At 36.1% G+C, this 26,883-nt stretch overlaps 1 protein-coding gene across 1 annotated transcript; it reads right to left on the bottom strand.

Moving 5' to 3' along the window:
• Positions 1–1,352: 1,352 nt before the first annotated feature.
• On the bottom strand, positions 1,353–26,431 carry LOC127412593 (neuronal acetylcholine receptor subunit beta-2-like). Its single transcript, XM_051649069.1, has 7 exons — positions 26,417–26,431; positions 26,152–26,317; positions 9,409–9,554; positions 9,283–9,327; positions 9,097–9,206; positions 7,231–8,194; positions 1,353–2,551 (listed from the first exon to the last, which is right to left on the bottom strand). Exons 2-7 carry the CDS (start codon positions 26,255–26,257, stop codon positions 2,405–2,407), a joined length of 1,518 nt encoding a protein of 505 aa, XP_051505029.1. The 5' UTR covers positions 26,258–26,317; positions 26,417–26,431; the 3' UTR covers positions 1,353–2,404.
• Positions 26,432–26,883: the final 452 nt, after the last annotated feature.

Raw genomic sequence — 26,883 nt, 5'->3', positions numbered from 1 at the left:
TCTGCATGCATGCGCATAGAGTACTGTCTTCAGAAGAGAGGAAAATTATTTAAATATTCATACACTCAGACTTTTAAATAATACATCTCTGGCTACCTCCATTTGCACACTCCCCTGACTTCACTGTCGCCACTTGTCAAATCAGCAGACCCACAGTCATGATGAATTAACAGTAAAAAACACTCAAAAATATCCTAAAGTCCTGAGAAATGAACACTGCAAAAATGCAATCCTAAATCCTAGGTAGTAAGGAATATTCCGGGTTCAATACAAGTTTAGCTCAATAGACAGCTTTTGTTGCATAATCTTGATTACCACAAAAAATGATTTCGACTCGTCCCTCCTTTTCTTTAAAAAAAGGTCAAATCAAGGTTACAGTAAGACACTTACAATGGAAGTGAATGGGGCCAATTTTTGGATGGTTTAAAGGCAGAAATGTGAAGCTTATAATTTTATAAAAGCACTTATATGGATTCTTCTGCTAAAATCATTTTAAGTTATTAAATTGGCTATAACTTTTCACAGAGAATGTTAGTAAGTGGTTGTATTACACTAAAATCATGTTAACACACATATTGTTTACATCTTGTGACTATACTTTTAAAACAGTGAGTATTTTAATGTTTACAGATTGGCCCCTTTCACTTCCATTGTAAGTGCCTCACTGGAACCCAGATTTTTACATTTTTAAGGATGAGTCAAAATACATTTTTATGGTAATCAACATTATGCCGCAAATGCTGTCGATTGAGCTTAACTAGTATTGAACCTGGAATATTCCTTTAAATATAAAGGAAATCCCCTTCTGATCTTTGTTTTTATTTACCTATTGAGTGTGTATTGCAAGCAATCCTGTAAAAGTATAATAAAAATGGAAAGCAACCAATTAATTAAAACATTATTTCAAAATGTGTCACATTTTGATTTATATCATTCTAAATCTAAAAACCTGAAGAAAACTTCCTCAAGGACTCTTTTTGAATATATTTTCTTATGTTATTGTCTTTTCATCCACTTTTTTTAAGGTTGTTTTTTTAGTGTTTTGTTTAACACTGAATCTTTGTAGCAACGTTTGATGTAAAGTTTTCAATATGCATATGATATAAAAATTGATATGGTGAGCTTTGTTTGTTAAACCTATGTACAGTAAAATGCTCTTAAAATGTCCTCTGTTGAATTGAAATATTACCAGAAGTCATAGCCTTGCCATTAAGACTCATGAGATATTTTAAAATATGTGTAAGAAATTAGCAACATAATGTGCACGAATTAAGCGCATAAGGAACACACAAACAAATTTTGTATGGTTTTAATAACATATCGCCTAATCATTATAATATTATAACATTATGAAAATTACATGTTTAGCACTTATCATTCATTCCAACAAAAGCACATGATCATGAAAGTGGCCAGAAAAATCAGTTCTGTCTGTTAATATGCAATTCAATCAAAATATGAAGAAGCTGCATCCGTAATATTTAAACCAAAAAGAGTAAAATAAGGAAGACAGGAGTAATGTGAAAATGTATATTAAAGAACAGTACATGCAAGTGTGTATGGGTGTGTGTATGTGTACACATTGGCCTATTGACCTAATAAACAGTTACATCCATATTGATATAGAATTTGCATGTTCCTTGAAATACATGCCATACTTGTAAGGATTGTAATAAAGAGTTGAAATGTTGAGTTGAAATCTAAACATACAGCCAGTAAATAGTCCTGATGTGTCATATCACCAGGTACTTTTTTCTTTTTTTTTTTCTTTTTCTTTTTTTTTTTTACATTAAAACAACATTTCTTGGGTTTTAACTTTGTCTATGTTGAGTTCCTCATTCTAATGTAAACAAGTGTTCTCAACATAAAAGTGTGTAGATCTGTAAGCATCCTGCACATAAAGTTTTTGTTTTGGAATTAGAATTTTAAGAGTTTCTCTTGGCAGACAGTCAAAGAGTCAATGGGACTGTTGGTTTGGAGCCATTTTGGGGTTTAGAGCCCTATTTTCAATAAGAGGTTAGAGAATGTTGAGGCCTCCAGGGCTAACTTTTGTGGATGAATGACAGCTTTGAAGGGCTTTGAGGTCGGGTCACTGTTAGAGTCAGCTTAATATTCAGTTTGTGTCCAGTGGTGTGTTCTGACTCAGCAACATGGAAGAATTTTGTGTCGAGTGCATTGAATGGTCAGTGCACAGAGTTTAGTGCTACTGTATATGACATGTCATGTCTGAAGTCCAGTGTTGGGTTTCACATCCTGCAATTTCTACAAGATTTGTTGAAATAAGCATGTTGTCTGCTTCAGTTCATGATAAGACTGTGATGTTTGGGTGTGCACCAAAAATAAACATGTTGTTGCATTGTTCTGTGTTTGTTGGGTTGAAGCTGGTCTGCCTGTATACCTGTCTCTACAAATCATCTGCAGTGGGTGTGTTGTAGCTCTTGAAGAGTGGCTGCATGAAGAGCCCGATGGTTCCTGTAACGCACACTAAAACAAAGATCCACAGAAACAGACGGTCGATCACCATGGCCACATATTTCCAGTCCTCGATAATCTGTAAAAAAGAAAATACAGTGACATGCTTTTTTATTTGTTTGTGAAATATTTATATCTAAAACTACATCTAATCCAGTGGTTCTCAAAGTGAGTTCAAATTGGGCCGTGGATAGCAGAGAAAAAACTATTCTTAAGCAAATAAAATGCAACAAACTACATAATCATGCAGAGTTAGGATAGCAAAATAAATAGGCTTATAATATTTGAAAAGGAAGGAGAAAACACTTGCCTTTTGTTTGTTTGTTCTCCAATCCAACACAATGGTATGTTTGCGCAAAATTCATATGTTACTTGTAAGAAAAAACCAACATGGACATGTTGCATGATATGCTCACATACCCAAAAACCATAAACAAAATTAAGAAAACAGGGTGACTGTTTGTACAAGGTGTTAATAGCAGCTGCCACACAGTGCGGCTATTTGCACTCCAATACTCTGGTGGAAACACAAAAATAGAAGACAATCTGCACTCTTAAGTCTAGCTGCAATAACTTATTGTGTAAGGATGGTGCAGATGAGTGTTTTTTCCTGCAGACGACCCGGGTTCTAGTCCCATTTTTCCCCATCCTGTTTCCTGTCTCCACTCTTAATATTTCCTTTAATACTACTTATAATAATTAATAAAATGCATGTAAAAGTTGATTTCCGCAAAGTGATTTGGTCACGGTGAAGGTCGGGGAGTTGAGAGAAAGGTTTGATGCAGGTAAAATTAACCATGGTTTTGCTATGATAATATTGTAGTAACCATGTTTTTTGGCAGAAGCCATTGTTTTAATTCAATTAACCATGGTGTTACTACAGTAATATGGTGTTAATATAGTAGCCATGTTTAATTTTGTGGTTACTATGATTTAACTACAAAATACCATAGTGATACTATGGTTACTGTTTTTTGTAAGGGAAGGTTAGGGTTAGGTTTAGGGGTTGGTGTAGGGTGTCCGTTGGACTTTAAATACACACAATAAACACACTGCAGTGATGCCTCTATACTCAGGGTTGGGAGGGTTACTTTTGAAGTGTATTCCACTACAGATTACAGAATACATGCTGTAAAATCTAATTTGTAATGTATTCCATTAGATTACTCAAGGTCAGTAACATATTCTAAATACTTTGGATTACTTCTTCAGCACTGGTGGATTTTTTTCACTTGTTTTGACTATAAAAACTCTGCCAGTACAGTAAGACAAAATACACATGTTAAAAATACATTCTCTGAAAAACCTAAATATCTTATGCAGTGTTGTTTCTAAAACAAGTTAAATCAAATTAATCTTAATCTTAAAGGATTTTTAGATATTTTTACAGGAGAACAATACAAAGATTATTATCAAGAATATGATTTTTGACCTAATATCAAAGGTCTTACTAGAAAAAAAGAAATTATGATCTAACGTGAATTTTCTTGATAAAAAAATATGATCGTGCCTGGTAACATGTGCATGTAAAATGGCTAGAAATAACATTTTAGCTTAGCGTAAAGCTGACAATTTACACAAGGTTTATTTCTATTTCTGCTGCTCCAAACTTCCTTCAAACGTACTTCTCTGTCTCCTCATATGAATGTAACACATCATAAGAAAGTGTTTCACCGCTGTTCAAATGCACTTTGGATCGCATCATTTATATGTATAAATGCTTTCCATCTGAAAGGACTAAATATTAAATTAAACAAATGACAAAAAAATGCAAAGTAATCTCTTCAGTAATTAAAAGACTTTTTGAATGTAACTGTATTCTAATTACCAATGATTTAAATTGTAACCGTAGTGGAATACAGTTACTTATATTTTGTATTTTAAATACGTAATCCCATTACATGTATTCCGTTACTCCCCAACCCTGCCTATACTGTATGTTAGTGTTTAATTAGGAGTACAAATATTATCTGCCAATATTTGCACCGGGTTTCAAATAGCATCTAATACTACTTTTTTTTTTCCTATTTACTACAGCAGTCAGAATTAATGTGTTAACGTATGCGATTAATTAATAAAGTTTAACGCGTTAATTTTTCTTAATCACGATTAACGCATTTACCGTTAATACAGCATAAACCAGCATAAAACACTTGTTGAAAGAAAGAAACCTTTGCGGTGTGTCCGCATGGAGTCATTACACTGACGCACACTTCACAACACACACAACAGCACTTCCGTGTCAATGATAAAATTATGGAGAAAGGTCCTCTTAACGTTATTTGATGTACAAAACAAGCCTTGATGTGACTTCTGTGATAGAAATCCAGTATTTTTTCAGCCTATGTAAGGCACGTTTTAATTACCACAGAAGCACGTCAAGTATTAACTATCACCAAAACGCAGAATGAGATGTTTTTGTCTTCAATCGCTATTCATGTGGAGTTCAAAACGGCGACTGACACTGGTGTTGATGCCCTGATGCGAATCATGAACGCAGCTTCATGATTCATGATGTAGGAAAGCGGATAGCCACAGTCTAATTATGGATTAATATTATGGAGGATGACAGTTAAAGAGATTTAATGCCTACTGCAAAGAAAATGCAACCTGTGTGTGGACTAGTTCTTTCCATTACTGTATTTTCCGGAAATAAAGTTGCGCCAGGTCGAAATCGTGTTTTCGAGAGAAAAAACACATAGATAAGTCGCATCTTACAGAAATTGTATGTGGTTGGCATCAGGACCCGGGGGCAGCCGCCCGGCTTCCCTTCACCCGTTCAAAAGCTTGTCAGAGGTGCTAGTGAAGGAATTACCTCAGCATCTACACATCGTATCATGCAGCATTTGGCCTTGTTTTAAACGGGACAATTTGCTTTAAGTAATTGTGTGTAACATTTATTAATATTCTGTCTATGTTTCATGAAAAAATGCGACAAATAAGCCACATCTGTTTTAACTATGCTGTGCACAAATAAACAGCTTTTAGTTTGTGAGTAAAACAATATGCCTATTGTTTTTTATTTATTCATTAACGTTAGCGACTGCCTATCTGGATATTTCTGATATTTGGAACCCTGTTTGCTATGCATTAATTATCCAGTTCATTAACTGTATGTTTTTACTACTGTACGAGTGTGATGAAACATCATTTTATATGCATGTGAGCAGTTGCATTTGAGAATGGTCTAGAGAGCTTGTTACAACAACGCTGTAATGATGACAGAACATTTAAACTGGTTGCATAAAGTACCGTTTAAAGGTATAATACTTTGAATAGGCAACTTTTAAATGCCACCTCTGTGTCTATGACTGATGTTTTCATCTGTTTTGGTGCACGTGTGTTTGACCGGCCAACATCAGTTACGTATAAATTATGTATATAAGTTGCTTTGGACTATAAGTCGCACGACCTTTAAAAAAAACACGACTTATATTCTGGAAAATACGGCAGTCAAACTCCCAATTAGACTTTGGGAAATGTTTAATGTTACTTGAATTGGTGCTATTTTTAGTGCATTTCTATCATTATACTGAGGCAGGATTTGTTTGGAAAATGTTAATAAAGCGTTATATTGTTACATATTGATTTGTTTTCTTTCCTAAGGTGGAAATAAATAGATTTTGACAGGAAAAGAAGTATATACTGTATAGTGTCAAATTTCAGCACATTTAAAATCTGCGATTAATCGTGATTAATCAAAAAAAATATGGGATTAATCACAAAAATGTTAATCGACTGAAAGCACTAATATTTACACTTAGAGTAAATACCCTCTGCCATTTTGTGCGGTAAATTATTGGCTCCCGAGAGCATGAAATAATTTAAATTAGAGTACCACTTAGAAACCAAAACTGTCAACTTTCCTTATTAGCCTACATATGTTATGTTAATATTGTTGCATCTTTTCGTGTATACGCAGTTTTAAAATTGTAAGGTTTGATTTACTTTTGTACAATTAATAATTTTGGTATTGTGTCGGGTCACCAAACAACAGGATCGACACAGGAAATCGACATGCTGCTTCCAAATGTTCATGTACCCTGAAATTGACCCCATTCTTCCGAATTACTGAGAAGGGCTATACCCTATCAGACATTTTTTCATCAATTCAAACATGTTCACCTTTCTCTGTAACGCTGCTGATATCGTATTGTGCGAGCAACTGTAGAGAAACAGGTCCAGTGTAAACCAGAAAATAATTATATCTATGCAAACAATGATGATAACAATTTGGAGGTTGCATTTATTACTCTAAAATAAAAATTTTACTCAACTGATGGTTAGGTTAAGTGTTGGGGTTTGGGTTAGGGCATAGAGTTAATAAAATATGCATTCCTGTTGACTGTATTACATTATTTACAACTACAAATACAACTCGCTTTAGGCGCCACTCTGTGGACATTTCACACTGAACCTGGAGCAAACATGTGCCCATATATTCAACAACACTTCCAGCTTTGGCCACTGGGGGCAGTGGATCGAATTTCAGTTAGTATAGACTGATTTTAGCAGCAAAACTTTCAACCTCCTGTAGCCAAGTTCACAGTGTGATCAGTCTGCGCCACTTGATGCCCAATATAAAATCTGGGTCCTGAATCAAAACCAATTGAGAACCACTGATCTAAACAACTCTACAACACTTTGTTGAGGTGCATTAGTAATCTGCAATGCAACAAGTTCCTTTAGTGTCTTTCAAGTTGTCTTATAAGACAGTTAGCATGCACCTAGATACAGCTGGATTTGAGTGAACCTCACCCCTTCATCATCATCCTCACTCTTCAGCTTGTCAGCGATGTATCTGACCCCCTTCACAGCCTCCTTCATGTCTGCAGAGCACTTCACCGCCATCCGCTTACGAAACTCTGTGCTTTCCTGCAACTCGCTATGTCTCCAACCAATGTGCTTGGCTGAATCTTCATTCACAAAGAAGGTAGAATCCAACTCATCTGCTTCACACTTTGTTGAAAGATCAGATAAGGAGCACTGCTGGTGCATTCTGCGAAATTTCTCGCGTTTGTTGGCCTCTCCCGGTCGGTGCATAAATAGAAAACCAGGCAAACGGACCAGGAAGTACTTTTTGACCCACTTTGGCATAGTGTGCGTGCTTGGGGATCGATGGTGAATGTTCAGCACACATACACTTGTGACAATTGAGAAGGTCACCAACACCATGGTGAACATCAAGTACTTCCCGATGAGGGGCACAGCGAGTGAGGTCGGAGGTACGATCTTGGAAATAAGTAACAGGAACACAGTTAAGGCCAGAAGAACAGAGATACACAGAGTCATCTTCTCCCCACAGTCTGACGGTAGGTAGAACACCAAGATGGCCAGTGAAGTAATGAGAATACAGGGGATGATTAGGTTAATGGTGTAGAACAGTGGCTTGCGCCTTATGATAAAATCATACGTTATATCCAAATATGTGAAGTCATTAGGGTCTTCATTTTTACGACCGGGCAAGGAGACAATATCCCACTCCCCGCTTGGTTTGAAGTCATCTCGGCTGGCAAAGTCCGACAATAAGATGAGGTCAATTTCTGTGTGGTCATAAGTCCAAGAGCGGAACTTGAGTGTACAATTTTGCTGGTCAAAGGGAAAGTCCCGCACCTCAATTTTACAGGCACTCTTATAGATGGCTGGTGGTAGCCAGGCAACCTCACCGTTATTTGATACGACCGCATTGCAGTAGAAAGACACCTCGTATGTCCCATCAGCACTAAAAATGACAAACACATTTTTAGAATTTGTTGTTTTAAGTGAATATTTTTCCTGTGTGCACAATAAAGAGAATTTACATTTTTGGATGAACTATTACTTTAAACTATTGTTAATGTACCAATTTTAGAGAAAATAATGAAAGTAAGATATATAGAATCACTTTTTAATTTTTAAGAAAATCATATTTAGTTTTTATATCTGGCCTTCACAGATCTCCAGGGGTCCCTGGCACTATGTTATTTACAGGTTTTTGTTATTGTTATTTATTGTTTTGTTATTGTTATGTTATTTACAGGTTTGTCCAAATAGGAAAAGGTCAGCAAAAAACGATAACTCTCTCATTATTTACGCACCCTTATGCCATCTCAAACTCATTTGACTTTCTTTCCTCTATGGAACACAAACAAAGATTTTTAGAAGGATACTGTATAAGATGTGTTATTGTTCGTACACTGCAAGTCAATGGGGTTTCAAAACTTTCAAGCTCCATAAAGGACATAAAGGCAGCATAAAGGTAATCCGTACAACTCAAGTGGTTTAATCCATGTTCTCTGAAGCAATGTGATCAGTTTTTGAGTGAGAAACAGACCAAAATATTACTCCCTTTTCACTATAAATCTTGACATGCGCAGAACATGGGTTAAAGCACGAGTCGTATGGATTACCTTTATGATTCCTTTATGTCTTTTTGGAGCTTGAAAGATTTGGACCCCACTGACTTGCATTGTATGGACAAACACACACATCATACTGTACAAATCCTTCAAAAAATCTTTGTGCTCCACAGAAGATGAAAAAAAAAGAAAAAAGAAATACAAGTTTAAGACAGCATAAGGGTGAGTAAATGATTAGAGAATTATATATATATATATGTGTAAAAATTATCACATAAAAACTCACTTGTTGTATAAAACAATGTCAGGCAGCCATATATGCTGGGAAGAAAGGCGAACTTTCCTGATTCCTTCATACTCCTCTGGATCCCACATCAAGCGATAATCATTCCATACCTGCAAGGGTACACACACTTTAGAAAGACTGTCTTAAAAATTTGCAACCAAAACATACATGTTCAACTGCTCATACCTGAGAAAGCCAACAGTTTGTTGTCATAATCTGCTCTCTCTCATTCTGAAATACAAACATAAGCATTATAGTCAAGAACTTAAGGTGAAGAGTGCACTTTAAAAAAAAAAAATTGTGTTTACCCACCACACTGATGAGCTGGGCAAGGGACACTTGGATTGCAATGGTGACCTGCTGGCTTTTGTTGACTGCTGGCCGGATCAGCTTGTTGTAGCGTTCAGGGGAGAGTAGGTAGTTTACCAACCGCTCCTCCACCTCCGAACACCGTACAGCTGGAAAACACACAGATCATTCTATAGACTGACATGAGAAGAGGGTTTGAATAATAAATTATTTAATCCTAAAATGGGAAAGAATATAAAGGTACCTCTGAAAATTAATGAAAAAAAATCCATGTTTTGTTTTGATTTATTATTTTGCTTTATTATTTTGTTGTGTTTTGTTTAAAAATTTTGCTTTTATTCTCAAGGTCAGCTGCCTTCTCAAAAACATTATGCCATGTTACTTTTAGGTAAAGATTGTGGGTTGATGCCAGACTTTATGTATCATTTTAGGGTGAGCTATTTATTTCAGCCATTGAAAAAAAAAAAAAAAAAAAAAAAAAATATATATATATATATATATATATATATATATATATATATATATATATATATATATATATATAGGTATGAGGAATAAAATGATGCCTCTATGTTTATGAAAGGTAATATTTAAAAACAGAGTCTAGGACACTGGGTGATGTAAGATGCTGTGAGTGACACAATGTCCTGCACTGTTTGCTGCAAACAAACAGAGCTAAATAATTACATTGTCACAGCCATAGACAAAATATATTTTTGAGCCAGTAATGCAAAATTCAGCTGCCACTGGCAAGTGTGTAAAAATTGTCATTTTGGAGGCTGTATAAACTAGGGAGCCCAAAAAGTTTTAGTAGGAAAAAAAGAAAAGTATCTCAAAGAGAAAGCCAAAAACTCTACTGGTGTGCCACTGTCTCTAAGGGACAGCAAGTCAAGACAAATGAAATCGCTATGTGGACAAGGAGTGCACTGTGAGGACAAGGAGTACAGAGATTAGATTAAAGTTGACAGAAGAAGGACTGAGGCAGTGGTCTGCATTCAACACACAATCACCCACACTGAGAGTCTCTGCGCTCACTTAGATATTTTCCTTCTGTCTAACTCAACAAGCAGAGCTGAAACATGAGAGAAATTAAAATCTGAAATGAATGTTGTGAGCCAATGAAGCAGTACCAGCCTAAAAAGAATCTCTCAAAGCTGAGGGAAAGGTACAATAATTGACTTATACTGTATAATTGAATATATCCACACACACACACACACACAAAATTCTATAATAACACAATAACACAATCCTAATGTTTATTTAATAAATTCTCTCATAACAATGTCAAGTTTCATTTTCCTCTCAGTTGAATTAACACATATTATTATGACTGCAGACAGTTACATAATGAACCCCCATGCATCTGTAAAATAAGATGCACCGAAGCCCCAATCATCATGATCTACTAACAGCATGCAGAGGAACATAGAAGTCTCTCATCAAGACCCTGAGGGAAAGATCAGTGTTTAATGCCAAAGATGAGTCAGCAGTTCACTTCCATCACTGCCCCATCAGCACACATTTCCTTTATAGCAAGCTCTCAGATTTCAGCATATGATAGCAGAGTCTGAGAGTAATTAACATAATGAGGGTTTAGTGAGCAAAATGGCATGCCCATAAATGAACACTACAAACACAGTAGTGTTAACTAGCAAACCTGCTTAAATGAATATTCCAGGTTCAATACAAGTTAAGCTCAATCGACAGCATTTGTGGCATAATGTTGATTACGAAAAAATACTTTTTTTTTACTTGCTTCTCCTTTTCTTTAAAAAAAAGCAAAATCTGGGTTACAGTGAGGCACTTAAAATGGAAGTGAATGGGGGTCAGCCCGTAAATGTTAAAATACTCACTATTTTAAAAGTATAGCCACAAGACATAAACAATATGTGTATTAATGTGATTTTAGTGTGGTAAGATCACTTACTAACCTTTTCTATGTAAAGTTATAGCCAATGACGATGTAATGTCAACAAACCCTAAATTCCTAAAACGACTGTAAAAATTACAATTTAAACAACTTTACTGCTCAAATAATACATGCGTTTTAACAGAAGATTTAATGTAAGTGCTTTTATAAAATTATAAACTTCACATTTCTGCCTTTAAACCATCCAAAAATTGGCCCCATTCACTTCCATTGTAAGTGCTTCACTGTAACCTTCATTTTTACTTTTTTTAAAGAAAAGTTATCTTTTGTGGTAATCAACATTACTCCACAAATGCTGTCGAATGAGCTTAACTTGTGCTAAACCCAGAATATTCCTTTAATAGTACGTATTGTAACTGAATTTGCAATGTATTGACAAAAATTTTAGTCAATGGTAAATCAGATTAATAGAGGATATTATACAGTAATATTATAAAAAGGGATTACTGGGTGGTTTCAAAGGAAATAACATCATATCTCTATCTGTCTATCTATCTATCAATCTATATATCTATCTATCAATTATCTATCTATCTATCTATCATCTATCTATCATCTATCTATCTATCATTTATCTATCTATCTATCTATCTATCTATCATCTATCTATCATTTATCTATCTATCTATCTATCTATCTATCTATCTATCATCTATCTATCTATCTATCTATCTATCTATCTATCTATCTATCTATCATCTATCTATCTATCATTTATCTATCTATCTATCATCTATCTATCTATCTATCATCTATCTATCTATCATTTGTCTATCTATCATCTATCTATCATTTATCTATCTATCTATCATCTATCTATCATTTATCTATCTATCTATCATTTATCTATCATCTATCTATCATGTATCTATCTGTCTATCTATCATTTATCTATCTATCTATCATCTATCTATCTATCTATCTATCTATTTATCATGTATCTATCTATCTATCTATCTATCTATCATTTATCTATCATCTATCTATCTATATATCATCTATCTATCTATCATTTATCTATCATCTATCTATCATGTATCTATCTATCTATCTATCTATCATCTATCTATCTATCTATCTAACTATCATCTATCTATCTATCACCTATCTATCTATCTATCAAATAATTGCATAATGCTATATAATGTCAAACTTCAATGCTTTTATCAACTTTTTAAAACTTTCAGATGAGGTTTTGTCAAGCCAACATCAAAGTTCTAGTTGTTCTTGTGCTGAATATCCACTTATCTGTAAGTGCATAAAACAGGTTTATATCATTTTTGTTGTATGCGAAACCTTAGGCTTTTGGAGTGTTTGCAATATGTTTGAGCAGTCTTACATCAGTCGGGTAAATCATACACTGTAAAAAAAGATTGCCAGAATTTTATAAGATTTAACAGTAATTTAACACAATAAAATACTATTTTCAATATATTACAGTAAAGTCAATGAAGGCTAGGTCATTTACTGTCACAACACATCAAATTACTGTGAAAAAATACATTTGAATATCGCACTGCATTATGGGAAAATTGTGTTTCGTTTGAAGTCACCGTTACGGTGTCTATTTTTCCTTTTGGATGGGACCTTATCTTATTTATAAGTAATTACATTTCTCCCTGTTGGTGCTATTGTGTTTAAGAACACAATTTATTGTACTGTGATGTTTGGAGAAAATAGACTATTTAATGATTGACTTTATTTTGGAACATGATGTATAGTCTACACTATATGATGCATTTGATAGTAAAGAAACAGTATCATTTTAAATGAACAATGAGGGAGGGATGTTTGCAAAGCTAGTCTATAACATGGTTGGTTTTATCACTCATTAACTTTTCAACCATGAGCTGTCAATCAGGCACACAAGATTTCAACACTCAGCATACTAAACTCAACGATGGTGACAATTACAAACACTGTAGATAAAAAAATACAGATGATCATTGTGATTCTACAACACAGCACTGCTATATTACAGTAATTTATTGGTCCTGTTCACTGTGAAGTCACAGTAAACAGCTGTCTTTTAATTTGAATAAATTGTAGAAATACTACTGTAAAATATACTGTGAAAGTCGTGCAACTAGTAGACAGAAATTTACTGTAAACTCACACTATTTTGTTTACAGTGTAGCACAGACTAATATTGATTTAAGCAAATTAATGAAAACTGGTCACTAGGGCCACATCTACATTTGTTTGAAAATGCATTCATTTAGCTGTTTATTTTGAACTCTAGAATGGCATTTTCCTCCACTGAAAATGACGTGTTTCGAAAACATTCTCCATTACCGCATACTTTGGAAAAAGATGACGTTAGGACACTGAAAAACGGATAAGTGTGGACGTGTCCTTAAATTAAAATGTAAACCACTTTGCTCTGTGAAGTCTGACTTTTTTCTACAAACTCCACTGATAAGAGGGATATGCATTGGGACGGGTATTACAATCAAACAGTATCCTTGTATGTACTTTGTGAAGAGCAACTGCATCCAATCAGATTCCACTATTACTATCAGGTTCACTTTTATTAACCTTGATATAATCAGAAAAATAGGTAATATAACGGTTATAGAGATTACACCATCCTCAACATACACACAAAGGCTTGTGGAAAAGACTATTTAGTGTAGAGGATGCTGTCTACAGTGGTGACTAATTCCTATAAACAACCCTAAAGTGTAATTCAGACAAACCCCATGTCCTGCTTCAAGGCCCTTCACAAAATGCAGACAAACACACTGTCTCACACACATGGCAAAACCAAGACACAGAGGCACAAACTCCGAACCCAGGATTGGATAGAAGCACACATATACACACACTTGCACACAAACAACAGACGTCTCAAGATTATACAAAACAACACACACACATTCACAGTAGCATGCACTGAGTTTTTCCACCCCAATGCACTTCAACTCTGTAAATAATTCAACTGCACAAAAATAAAACCTGCCTCCTCACACAGACAACACACACACAGACAAACACACAGGCCAAGTCTAACTCATATGGTACTTTGCTGAGGATACAAATTCATAACAAAGAAACCTAGTAGTTAGCCCCAACACACAGACACAGACCCAGACTCACACACAAACACTTCCCACCTGACTAAGGGCCAACCTACTGTTAGTTACATGAAAAGGATGCTTTGATGTTTAAACGGCCGGTGCTTAACCAGTGTGTATCTGTAAATGTGTGTTATCAGTGTTTGAGTAAATATCCACCAACTAAATTATTAAAAGGTGCTTCATCTGTGGCCATGCCATTCTGTATTAAACAACTTACACATACAATAGCAATGGCCCTACAGCTGCCCTAGTGCCGCAGTTTCAGGCCAAGATTTAAGCAGTGTGGCCCTTTAACTCTAAAAGAGAGTGTGTCTCTATTTTCCTCTTTCTCCCATGCCAAGACATTTCCTCTCTGCTTAAAGCTTTCCCCCACATTACATCTTTCAGTTTGCATTATATTCATAATCTGAGATTGTGTGGGCGTTTCCTCACACTACACCTTTTCTGGAATCATTACAAACCACAGAGCAGATATGATCAGAGATCATGTCTAAGAATCCCTTATTCTTTTTATCATATGGGGATTATGACTTGCCTAAAAATGCGGTAAATCTGCCGTTAGAACCATTTCTATTTATTGCTAGTTTAAGCATGCTATATTAAAGTGAAGCTTTTTCAATGTATTTAATTACAAGGCCATCCTTGTATTATGGGGAACTTCAGGGAACTGGTAAATGACTCCAGCCACACAACCTTTGGATCTATTCCCACCATATGCAATAACGACTATAATGCATAATAATATATCTTTAACTAATACTAATATTTGTCATTGTTAGTACTGATTTATCAATATAAGATCTTCCTCGTACACAGTATATACAGTATGTCACTACTCTGCATATCATCATATCAAAATTTTCTTTGTGAAAACGTCTTCACACCATGGCCTTAATTACTTCTGTGTAATTGACTCACTGTTTATTGAGTGGAAATACTTAAGCAATGAAAATTATTAATGGGAGCACTTATACAGGAATCAATACTGCTAGTGGCAATCAGTCAGCTGAGAAGAGTTGGAGATGAAGCCTAGTTCCTATCCATAAATTATACAAGAGATTAGTTTCCTTTTTGTTAGAATGCAAGGCAGAACCATAAAAAGTGCCATTAATAGAGTTCATTTAAGACACATCACCTACAAAAAAATGAAATAAAAATAATAATTCAGGTAGTCCTAATACACTGGTGCAATTAACAGTGTCCCTTGATCTGCTCCCTGCTACCTCCACTTCTACACATATACACTGTAAAATAAAAAATAAAAATCTTGTTTCAACTTAAAAAAGTAAGTGTTCATGCTGCCTTAAATGTTTTAAGTTGTGTCAACTTAAGAGGGAAAGTTGTATAAACAAAGCATAAAGTTTTCTTAATCAATATAACTTGTTAAATGAACTTAATGTCTTTTTAAGTAAACTTGACTTTCTAAGTTCAATCATCTTCATTCTTATTCATTTCATACTTAAAATAGAAGTTCAATTTGCATTTAAAATGATTAAAATCCATAGAAGTAGTTAGGCTTATCCCATCGTGAGAGGTTAAAAGAATAGTTAACCCAAAAATGAAAATTCTCTCATCATTTACTCACCCTCATGCCATTCTAGGTGTGCAGGACTTTCTTTCTTCTTTCTAAAACGCAAGTGGATGGTGATCAGACCTTTGAAGCTCCAAAAATCACAGACAGTCAGCATAAACGTCATTCATACGACTCCACTTGTTAAATTAATGTCTTCTAAAGCCAAATGGTTGCTTTTGGTGTGAAAAAGATAAATATTGAAGTATTTTTTAACTATAAATCTTCCTGTCTGCAGCAGTACTGTTTACAACTGAGTAGGGGGAACACTGTAAAGAAGCTTTGTTGGTTTTGGTTTAGATCTGTATTTGTATCTGTTTGTTTACTCACAATGGTGGTTTGTGTGCTCATCCTGGATGTCTCAACCGAGAGAAAAATGTGAGATTACTTCCGTAACATGCCAACGCGAATATGTCACACAAGAGAGCATGTTAACTCTGCCCTCTCGTATATGCACATACTGCTGCTGACCGGAAGTGATGATTTATAGTTAAAAAGAACATAAATATTGATCTTTTTCACACCAAAAGTGATCGTTTTACTTTAGAAGACATTATTTTAACTGTGGAGTCATATGGATGACATTTATGCTGACTGTCTGTTCGTTTTGGAGTTTCAAAGGTCAGATAACCATTTACTTGCATTTTAAGGACCTACTGAGCTAAGATATTTTTCTAATTTTCTTCTGATGAAGACAGAAAGTCATACCCATCTGGTATGGCATGAGGGTGAGTAAATGATGAAAGAATTTAAATTTTTAGGTGAACTATTCTTTAAATAAACTGACATTAGATGGTGAATAGCCAGTCGATGATCACAGACCAATGTCTGATCCCAGTATCATATATTCTGACTTAAGTTTGTCAAGGTGATATGTGTGAGGCTCAACACTTCACACACAAATCACAATGAGGTTGACAATCATCAAACACATAACTGAGTAAAAATATGAGCTTTGAATAATTGCTACATGACAAATAACTGAAAGTGACAACAAACACAACAACCAACAGGATAAATAAAAGCAACAAACAGTAAAACAATAAAAGTGTGACAGAAACACTGCAGTTGGCGTAATTTATTAATGCCGCAGTGCATGCTGGGAATCCAAATACATGAGTGTGGAGTTTGAAGGGTTTCATTTTAGATCCCCACCCTTTTAATAATTTTGCATATATTAAATGCCTTTTTATAATACATTCGTGAAAGCAGTGTGAGACATTTAAGCCTGTGTGTGTGTCCTGTGTGCCTTGTTGAAAAAAGGAAGGTCATGCCTAGGTTATAATTTTCAGTGACTAGATTACTTTCATAGTAAAACCCTGACACATGAATGTTAACATGTTCAACTCTTTCTAGCATCCTTAATTCCTTTTATTCACTCTTTATTATGTAATATCTTAATAGATAGAAAGATTCCATGATTTTTGCTCTGATACTATTTTTGTTTTCTTTACTTCAATATTGTTGTTATTTTCTTTTATGATTCATTAAGTCAACCATTGATATACATACCAGGAATATCAAACTAATTTTGGGTCACAAGTCTGATTGGACCAAGCGACATTGCTAGGGGGTCGAAGTTTATATTTATGAATTATATACACCAATCAGCCACAACATTAAAACCAAGTGCCTAATATTATGCAGATCTCAACAGTCTCTAGAATTTACTCAGAATGGTGCCAAAAACAAAAAACATCCAGTGAGGGGCAGTTCTGTGGATGGAAATGCCTTGTTGAAGAGAAAGGTCAACAGAGAATAGCCAGACTGGTTCAAACTGACAAAGTTTACAGTAACTCAGATAACCGCTCTGTACAATTGTGGTGAGAAGAATATCATCTCAGAATGCTATTCTGAGATGCAGATTGGCGCTGTTTTGGTGGTACGAGAGGGACCTACACAATATTAGGCAGGTGGTCACACTAACGGTCAAAAGTTTTGAAACACTTGACTGAAATGTTTTTCATGATCTTAAAAATCTTTTGATCTGAAGGCGTATGCTTAAATGTTTGAAATTAGTTTTGTAGACAAAAATATAATTGTGCCACCATATTAATTTATTTCATTATAAAACTAAAATTTAATTTTAAAAAAACAAATTTTTTGAAATTCATGACTTGGACCAAATAATAAAGCAGCCAATAAGTGCCCAATATACATGGGAACTCCTTTAATACTGTTTAAAAAGCATCCCAGGGTGATACCTCAAGAAGTTGGTTGAGAAAATGTCAAGAGTACATTTCTGCAAATTCTAGGCAAAGGGTGACTACTTTGAAGATGCTAAAATATAACACAGTTTTGATTTATTTTGGATTTTCTTTAGTCACAACATAATTCCCATAGTTCCATTTATGTTATTCCATAGTTTTGATGACTTTACTATTATTCTAAAATGTGAAAAAAAAAAAAAAAATTAGAATAAAGAATGAGTAAGTGTTTCAAAACTTTTGACCGGTAGTGTGTGATATATATATATATATATATATATATATATATATATATATATATATATATACACTGGCGGCCAAAAGTTTGGAATAATGTTCAGATTTTTCTCTTATGGAAAGAAATTGGTACTTTTATTCACCAAAGTGGCATTCAACTGATCACAGTGTATAGTCAGGACATTAATAATGTGAAAAATTACTATTACAATTTGAAAAAAAAAAAAAATCAGAACTTCTTAAACTACTTCAAAGTGTTCTCATAAAAAAATCCTCCACGTGCAGCAATGACAGCTTTGCAGATCCTTGGCATTCTAGCTGTCAGTTTGTCCAGATACTCAGGTGACATTTCACCCCACGCTTCCTGTAGCACTTGCCATAGATGTCTTGTCAGGCACTTCTCACGCACCTTACAGTCTAGCTGATCCCACAAATGCTCAATGGGGTTAAGATCCATAACACTCTTTTCCAATTATCTGTTGTCCAATGTTTGTGTTTCTTTGCCCACTCTAACCTTTTCTTTTTGTTTTTCTGTTTCAAAAGTGGCTTTTTCTTTGCAATTCTTCGCATAAGGCCTGCACCCCTGAGTCTTCTCTTTACTGTTGTACATGAAACTGGTGTTGAGCGGGTAGAATTCAATGAAGCTGTCAGCTGAGGACATGAGGCATCTATTTCTCAAACTAGAGACTCTGATGTACTTATCCTCTTGTTTAGTTGTACATCTGGCCTTCCACATCTCTTTCTGTCCTTGTTAGAGCCGGTTCTCCTTTGTCTTTGAAGACTGTAGTGTACACCTTTGTATGAAATATATATATATATAGTATATATATATTTTTTTTTTTTTTTTTTGCCAATTTCAAGCATTGTATAGCCTTCATTCCTCAAAACAATGATTGACTGACGAGTTTCTAGAGATAGCTGTTTCTTTTTTTGCCACCTAATATTGACCTCAAGACATGCCAGTCTATTGCAGACTGTGGCAACTCAAAAACAAACACAAAGACAATGTTAAGCTTCATTTAGCGAACCAAATAGCTTTAAACTTTTCAACTGTGAAATAATGGCAAGTGATTTTTTAGTACCACATTAGCAATTTAGCATGATTACTCAAGGATAAGGTGTTGGAGTGATGGCTGCTGGAAATGGGGCCTGTCTAGATTTGATCAAAAATGACTTATTTCAAATACTGATGGTGCTGTTTTTTAAATCAGTAATGTCCTGACTATACTTTGTGATCAGCTGAATGCCACTTTGGTGAATTAAAGTACCAATTTCCTTCCGAAACAGCAAAATCTGTACATTATTCCAAACTTCTGCTCACCAGTGTATATATACTTTAACTTTGTTTAAATAACTTTTTTTTATTTTTTTTATCGCCTTTTCTCCCAATTTGGAATGCCCAATTCCCACTACTTAGTAGGTCCTCGTGGTGGCGCGGTTTCTCACCTCAATCTGGGTGGCGGAGGACAAGTCTCAGTTGCCTCCACTTTTGAGACCGCCAATCCATGCATCTTATCACGTGGCTCATTGTGCATGACACCACGGAGACTCCCAGCATGTGGAGACTCATGCTACTCTCCGCGATCCACGCACAACTTGCCATGCGCCCCATTGAGAGCGAGAACCACTAATCGTGACCACGAGGAGGTTACCCCATGTGACTCTACCCTCCCTAGCAACCGGGCCAATTTGGTTGCTTAGGAGACCTGGCTGGAGTCACTCAGCACACCCTGGATTCGAACTCGCAACTCCAGGGGTGGTAGTCAGCATCAATACTCGCTGAGCTACCCAGGCCCTCCTGTTAAAATAACTTTTAAATTTTTTTATTAATTATTATAAAAATTATTTATTAATTATTTATTAATAATTATTAATTATCTTTAACATCATTTTATCATATATTATCATATTTTATCAACTTTGTACACAAAACATTCCAACATGACTAAGAGCAACTTGCAGAAAATCACATATTCATTCAGCTCTGAGTAATTCGGTATGTTCATTCACTGAAGGATTCATCAAACTGATTCAAAACGAGAACTCGTGAGCTGGTGAATCACTGTTTTAAAAGAACCATCATTTAGTCATTTAGTCATGAATCGGACTAAACCAGTCACCGTGTTTGTTGTTGAGTACAGCCAGTGAACACAACACAATAGAAAGGGGCACTGTTTTGGTGTTATTTCACGGTGCATGCTTTTTATGTCACCACATTCAATTCAGACTACAATTTCATAACTTGGGTAAAATATAATTTCTTTAGTGAAGCTTGTAGATCAGCAGTGGAGCAAAGGAAAATTGGAGCAGGAAAATAGAAAGATGCTGTTTTCATAGCTAACACTTGGATTAAAAAGAAACACCATTTCTGAAGCTGTAGTGAATTATGATGACACACATGACAATTCTTTAATGTCGCTGCATGTCATTTGCTTTGTATGGTTATGTATTCAGCCACAAATATTTGGAATTAAGCAATGTTGCATTCACAATGCGTGTAAACGAGAATTTCTCCATGGAAATCAAGCGAACTAAACTTAGAGCACCTCCTGAGATGTTCTGAAATAATTTGCAGCATTCTCATGGACGACATGTCACGGTCCTGTCACCTTGTCAGGTTGGGTTTCTGTCTGATGGGACCGTGGCGTTATCGTCCCCTTTCTGTCTCGTGTTTCGTGTACATTCTTTGTGTGAGCACATGGGTCCGGTTGTTAGTGACTGCCGTGCGCGAGTTATCGCCATGCACTCTACGGTGATATCACGGTCCTGTCACTTTGTCAGGTTGAGTTTTTGTCTGACGAGGACCATGGCATCATCGTTCCCTTTCTGTTTCGTGTTTCGTGTACATTCTTTGTGTGAGCGCATGGGTCCAGTTGTTAGTGACTGCCGTGTGTAAGTTATCGCTGTGCACTCTATGGTGATATCACGGTCCTGTCACCTTGTCAGGTTGGGTTTTTGTCTGATAAGGACCGTGGCATCATCGTTCCCTGTTTGTTTTGTTCCAAGTGTGTCAACGTTTTTGCCCTCATGTGTTTCAGGTGCCGCTGGCATGTGGAATCAGCATTTCCATGGGAACCCTGAGTGTTTCAGCAGCGAGCAGCACCTGCCCCTTTTTTGTTCATGCCTATATTAATCCCCTCGTGTGATGTTGAGTACTAACCTCAGACAGTTGGTCCTGTCTCGTGTATCTGTTGGTTGCCCATGTTTCAGGTGTGTGGTTGCCTTCCAGTTTTGCTGCGTGTTAGTTGGTCTTCTACGGAGAATACCTCGTCTCTGCCCACGTGTCGGGAGTTAAGATCGCCAGATCTCTGCTGGCTGTTGTTCTGCACCTCACTGAGCTTCAGAGGAGGATTCTACAAATCTGTTCCTCAACCCAGTGACTGCTCATTATTGCTGTTAATAAATACTTTGAATTGTTCCTCTGCTCTTGGGTCTGTTTGCCTCACTATCGCTCGTTACACGACACTGTTCTTGCAGTTGCAAACTATTTTCAGATGACTGAAACAACAGAAACAGTGAGCACTCTACATGCACGTGTTCTATGAGAAGCGCTGTGCTTATGGGCAACAAAGCGCCTCTGAATACAGAGCGAATCAGATACACATCAACGGCTTCATTCTTTCTTTTCTTCAAAATATAATCAAGTGTGTTTCTTCAAACGCGTGTCTTTGTGTCTGATAGCATTTCTTGTCACATGTCACTCCAAGATTTTTATAAGTCACCCGCCACAGAAATAACCCACCACTGTTACACCTGCAGCGCCTGCTACCTCTCCTGAACGCCGCTAGAGGTCGCCATCTCCAGAATTCTAACTGCTACTCACGAACTACATTTCCCATAATCCTCTGCTCAGACTGATTTCTCACTCACCTGTTTCATATCATTTCTGTCTATTTAAGTTCCCTGTTTACATGCATTCATTGCGAAGTCTTGTTCTGCCTAGTCTGCAATTTTGAGCGTTATTACCATTCCTGTTTTTCCTGTGTTTTTGACTCCTGCCTGTTGATCGTATTTCCCTGCCTTATTGTCAGTTTTTGGACCTATTGCCTGTTTACTGGATTACCCCTCTGTCTCTCGGATTTACTTGGTTTGCATTTCTTGGACTGTCTCCTGTTTACCGAACCCTTGCCTGTTGTGATGTTTATCCTTTTGTTTGCTACTTTGTTGTACTGTTCCTACTTTTATTAAACTGCACATGGATCTTAACACTACTGCCCCGGCGTCTTCGCTACAAACACTGCGTATAAAATATCCACATTTGGCGGGTTGGTGGGTGCTAATTTTACTCTGAACAAAAGTAAAAACATGGAATTTACTTATTTCATTAACCAGAGGTTAAATCACAAATACAAACACAATTAGTTGAAGGGAATCGAACAATAATATTTACAAAAAAGATAGAACCTCTCACTTTTTGGCTGGAGCTTTAGCCTCAATAAACCATCTGAAACTGAACATAAACGGCAAGGAACTGAAACCTGCCACAGAAACAATGCAACAGTTTTTACATCTAATATTTATCATTGGACCTGTCCATGTTGTCATTATTTCCGTGAGAAACTTCACTCTGGGAATGTATGGCCATGGAACTTGTGTCACCCTCAGACATATGTTTGCTGATATGCATGTCCCGTGTAATTAAAAGAAATTTCACTGATCATGCAAATTATAACATAGCTACATGCAACACCACAAATTTTAATGTATATCTGTTCTGCTGTTGCTAATAAAAAAAATAGTTAGAATACATCTTACCCAAGTTACAGGCTAAATCAATGTGTATGTTTTCAAACATTACTTATTTTTTTCTGCAAATCATTGTATGTTTGACACCCCTGATATATACAGAACAATTTCTAATCACTAATCATTGTTTATTTTACAACTTTTGTGTAGCTTAAATATTCCTTATAGTAGCTTTTATATTGGACTTTTGTTCCTGTCCCTAGAGTTTTCTCAAATGGTGAGACCTGCATTTCAACCAAGGCCACGGAAAGGCTGCAGCAGAGATAATACACAAGCTACCCTGTCTAAATTATCTAGTTGTAGACGTGTGTGGTGATGTGGCCGTGGCCGAGCAACGTCTGTGGAGAGCAAGGCCGGGAGAAGGACAATGGTTATGATTGACACCTGTGGGAAATTATCTCAAACAGCTGTTCTGTGTTTCAGTGAGAGCTGTAGGGGATAAAAAGGGTGTTCAGACTGTCGAAGGGGAGAGAGAGAGAGATGCACGCAGCTGAGTTTGTGTTGTGAGTGCATGTTGTGCTGAAAAGCTAATACTTGGTGTTACACTGAAAAGAGCTGTCAATAAAAGACTGCGTGGATTGTTTACCCGGCTCCCGCTTCCTCCTTAATAAAGAGAGCAAGATACCTGTCACAACGTGTTTATAGTCCATTTTTAACAAGTGACTCTAGCGTGGCGAAATAATTAGGACTTCGGAAAGCAAAGTATTTACAACTAATAGCTAACCTCTGACACCTGCATACAAGTCTACTAGACCCATGATGAGAACTTCATGTTTTTAATGTGATTAATGATATGACTACCTAATTATTGTTTGCTTGAAGGCAGATCTAGAATATGTTTTCATATTGTAACCTATCAGAATCTTAGAAAAACCTGTAACAATTACATTTTGCATATGCCTATAAAAACAAATTCTGTGTTTTATGTTAGTTCGCTCCCTGGACTCATCTGTAACCTGCCTTTCTGACTGTTGCCATTGGAATTGTGGAGAATGGAAAACACTTCATCTTCAGTAAACTCTGTCATTTGATTGAAATCCTAACCTTTGAGTAGTTATTATTCATTACCCATATTAGGGACCAAGCTGTCGCCTCTTGACTTATTTTTTTTATTTTTTATTTCAGTTTAATTAAAATTTAATTACTAATCACAAGTTAAGCCAACAGAAATTTGGATAATTGAGTTATCTCAAGATCAATCCAGGGCAGTTATTCTAACTCTACATTTTAAGTTATGACAACAAAGACAAAATCACTTTTTACAGTGTATGTTCCCTCCAGAAATCTGCAGTAAGTGAGGGAGCGGCACCTCAGGTACCATCAAAAAGAGGTACAAAATCACTCTCCAAAACCTTCATATTCAGTGTACCTACATAGAATGATCTTCCCCACTCCATCAGGACAGCTGAGTCTCTATCTATAAAGACACAACTCTTCCATGAACACTGTACTTACTCTTTCTTACACTTAAAAAAGTCTCTATTTTCATTCTGTTGTCTAATAGTCTCACTTATGTCTCTATACTAGCTTGTATTTTTGTACTTTTCTGGAACTTTGAATTTAGGCACTCCTCTTGTCTCTCTAGGATGAATCAATTTTGTTGTGTTACTCCTTGATTTGTAAGTTGTTTTGGATAAAAGTGTCTGCTAAATGAATACATGTAAAGGTAGATGCTTGATTATATGAAAGTGTGTTAAAGCTGAATGTAGAAATGTATGACTTTCTTTGTTCTGTGGAACATAAAAGGAGACATCAGGCGGAAGGTATACTCACTTACATACAATGAAAGTGAATGGTGACTGAGGCTGTTAGTCTCCAACATTTTACAAGAATCTCCTTTTGTGTTCCACAGAACAAAGAAAGTCGTGAAGGTACTTATTTTCATGGTAGAATTTTCATTTTTGGGTGAACGATCACTTTAAGCATTGAATGACTAAATACAAATTTCTACACAGTGCAAGCAATCTGAAGTATGCGAAACAAGACTTCTCTGAAGTTCTAATTCTGTTCTTTCTCTCTCTCTCTCTCTCTCTCTTTATCTATCTGGGTGCGTGCATTCATAAAAACATTTTGAGACCCTCTCTACAGTTCTGACTCACTGAGCAAAAGATCTAATCAGAGTTATGCCAGAGTAATCGTGCCTCAAGAACTACAACACACTCACACACACACTATTACTACCCAAGCCCTGAAAAGGACTGAAATCAGATTTACACACAATCCTAAAAAAAAGTTATAATCCTGAAATGTGCACATTCCCAAGGTCCACACATACTCATTGGTCACCCTTCAAAACTTTTCCTTGAGAGCCTGACAGCACATGGCCATGCAGCCTTGATAAAAGGCAGTCACACTATGATGATATAATGATTCAATATTCAGATTAATGGTCATTCAATATGGGTTTTTCAAAACTACATTCTTAAACTATTCTTAATCTTGAACATGTAGTTACATTATTGGATAATACATTGGTAACCTGGATATATTATAATATGATATATTAATATTTTTGTAACCTCCAGACTTCACTGTATCTGTATATGTTGAGATAATGCATTGTAAATCATTTTTATTAGCCATAATTATTAACTAATATACATAGTTTCTTGTTTAATGCCAGACTGATTGGTGATTTTAAGTGATAATTTCACATTACTTGTGTTTAGATATAATGGACTGTCCCAATTTATTAGAAGCACCAACCACGAATGCAAACTAAAGACCAAAAGATCAAGTAATCATAAATAAAAGTTCATTTTTAATTATCTCCTTATCCTATGTGAGAACAGATCATTTGCCTACATTAACAGTGTAATTTAAGTGTTATTTTAATTGGGATTTCATTGCAATATACAGTCAATCCAAAAAATAGTGTTATTAAACCTCAGAATATAACTCTTAAAACACTTTAATTGAATGGCAATAGCATTTGATCATAAGTAATCCATAGAAGGAGCTCTGCTTGCTTACCTGCCAGGCTGAGAGCGACAAACCAAAGTCCTGAAGCCATCAGAGCTGCCATCATATGATCCCCTCCGTCAACACTTACATTAACTAAGCGGTAAAGATGTTGCATTAAGGTCCGATGGCCGGGCCCTTTACAGATCCATTTCCCCCGTAGACTTCCCGACAGTCCCTGTGATTAAAACAAACAGAATTAACCACACGACAATGAGCTGCCTAGGCTCGCGCGCCTCTTATGCGCTCAGTGTATGGGAATATATGCGTGTCTTACGCCTGAAGAGCTGTTCAGTTCCTTCTCAGTGATAATCACTCACAAACGCGATCGTATTGTTAAAGCACTTTGGGTTTTATCTTCTGCACGCGATCTGACTCACGCGCTCTCGGCAGACGGTGCGCCTCTCTTGCGCGCGCGGCACTTCACGCGCTGTGAGACATCCGCGAGCGCAGTCAAAGTCATCAACTCACAAGTCTTCTAAAGCTGGTGCATAGTTCAAATGTCCCAATGCTTTACTGCACTACTGTGCTTTCAACAACAACAACAACAAAAATTAATGTCGTTTTAGATGTTTACAAATGAGAGCGCAAAACTTTATGGCACATATCATTATCTAAGCTTTTATCATTATTGGCTAAATTGTACAATTGAAATAAGTGTAACCTGGCCCCACTGATTTGCGTGGGCAATCGGCTAGGTGTGCGTCAGGGGGGAGGACAGATTACTGTTTTTGTGTTCTACCA

The sequence above is a fragment of the Myxocyprinus asiaticus genome, chromosome 22 (assembly GCF_019703515.2).
Source record: "Myxocyprinus asiaticus isolate MX2 ecotype Aquarium Trade chromosome 22, UBuf_Myxa_2, whole genome shotgun sequence".
Taxonomy (NCBI): Eukaryota; Metazoa; Chordata; class Actinopteri; order Cypriniformes; family Catostomidae; genus Myxocyprinus; species Myxocyprinus asiaticus.
This window is presented reverse-complemented; position numbering and strand designations above follow the sequence as displayed.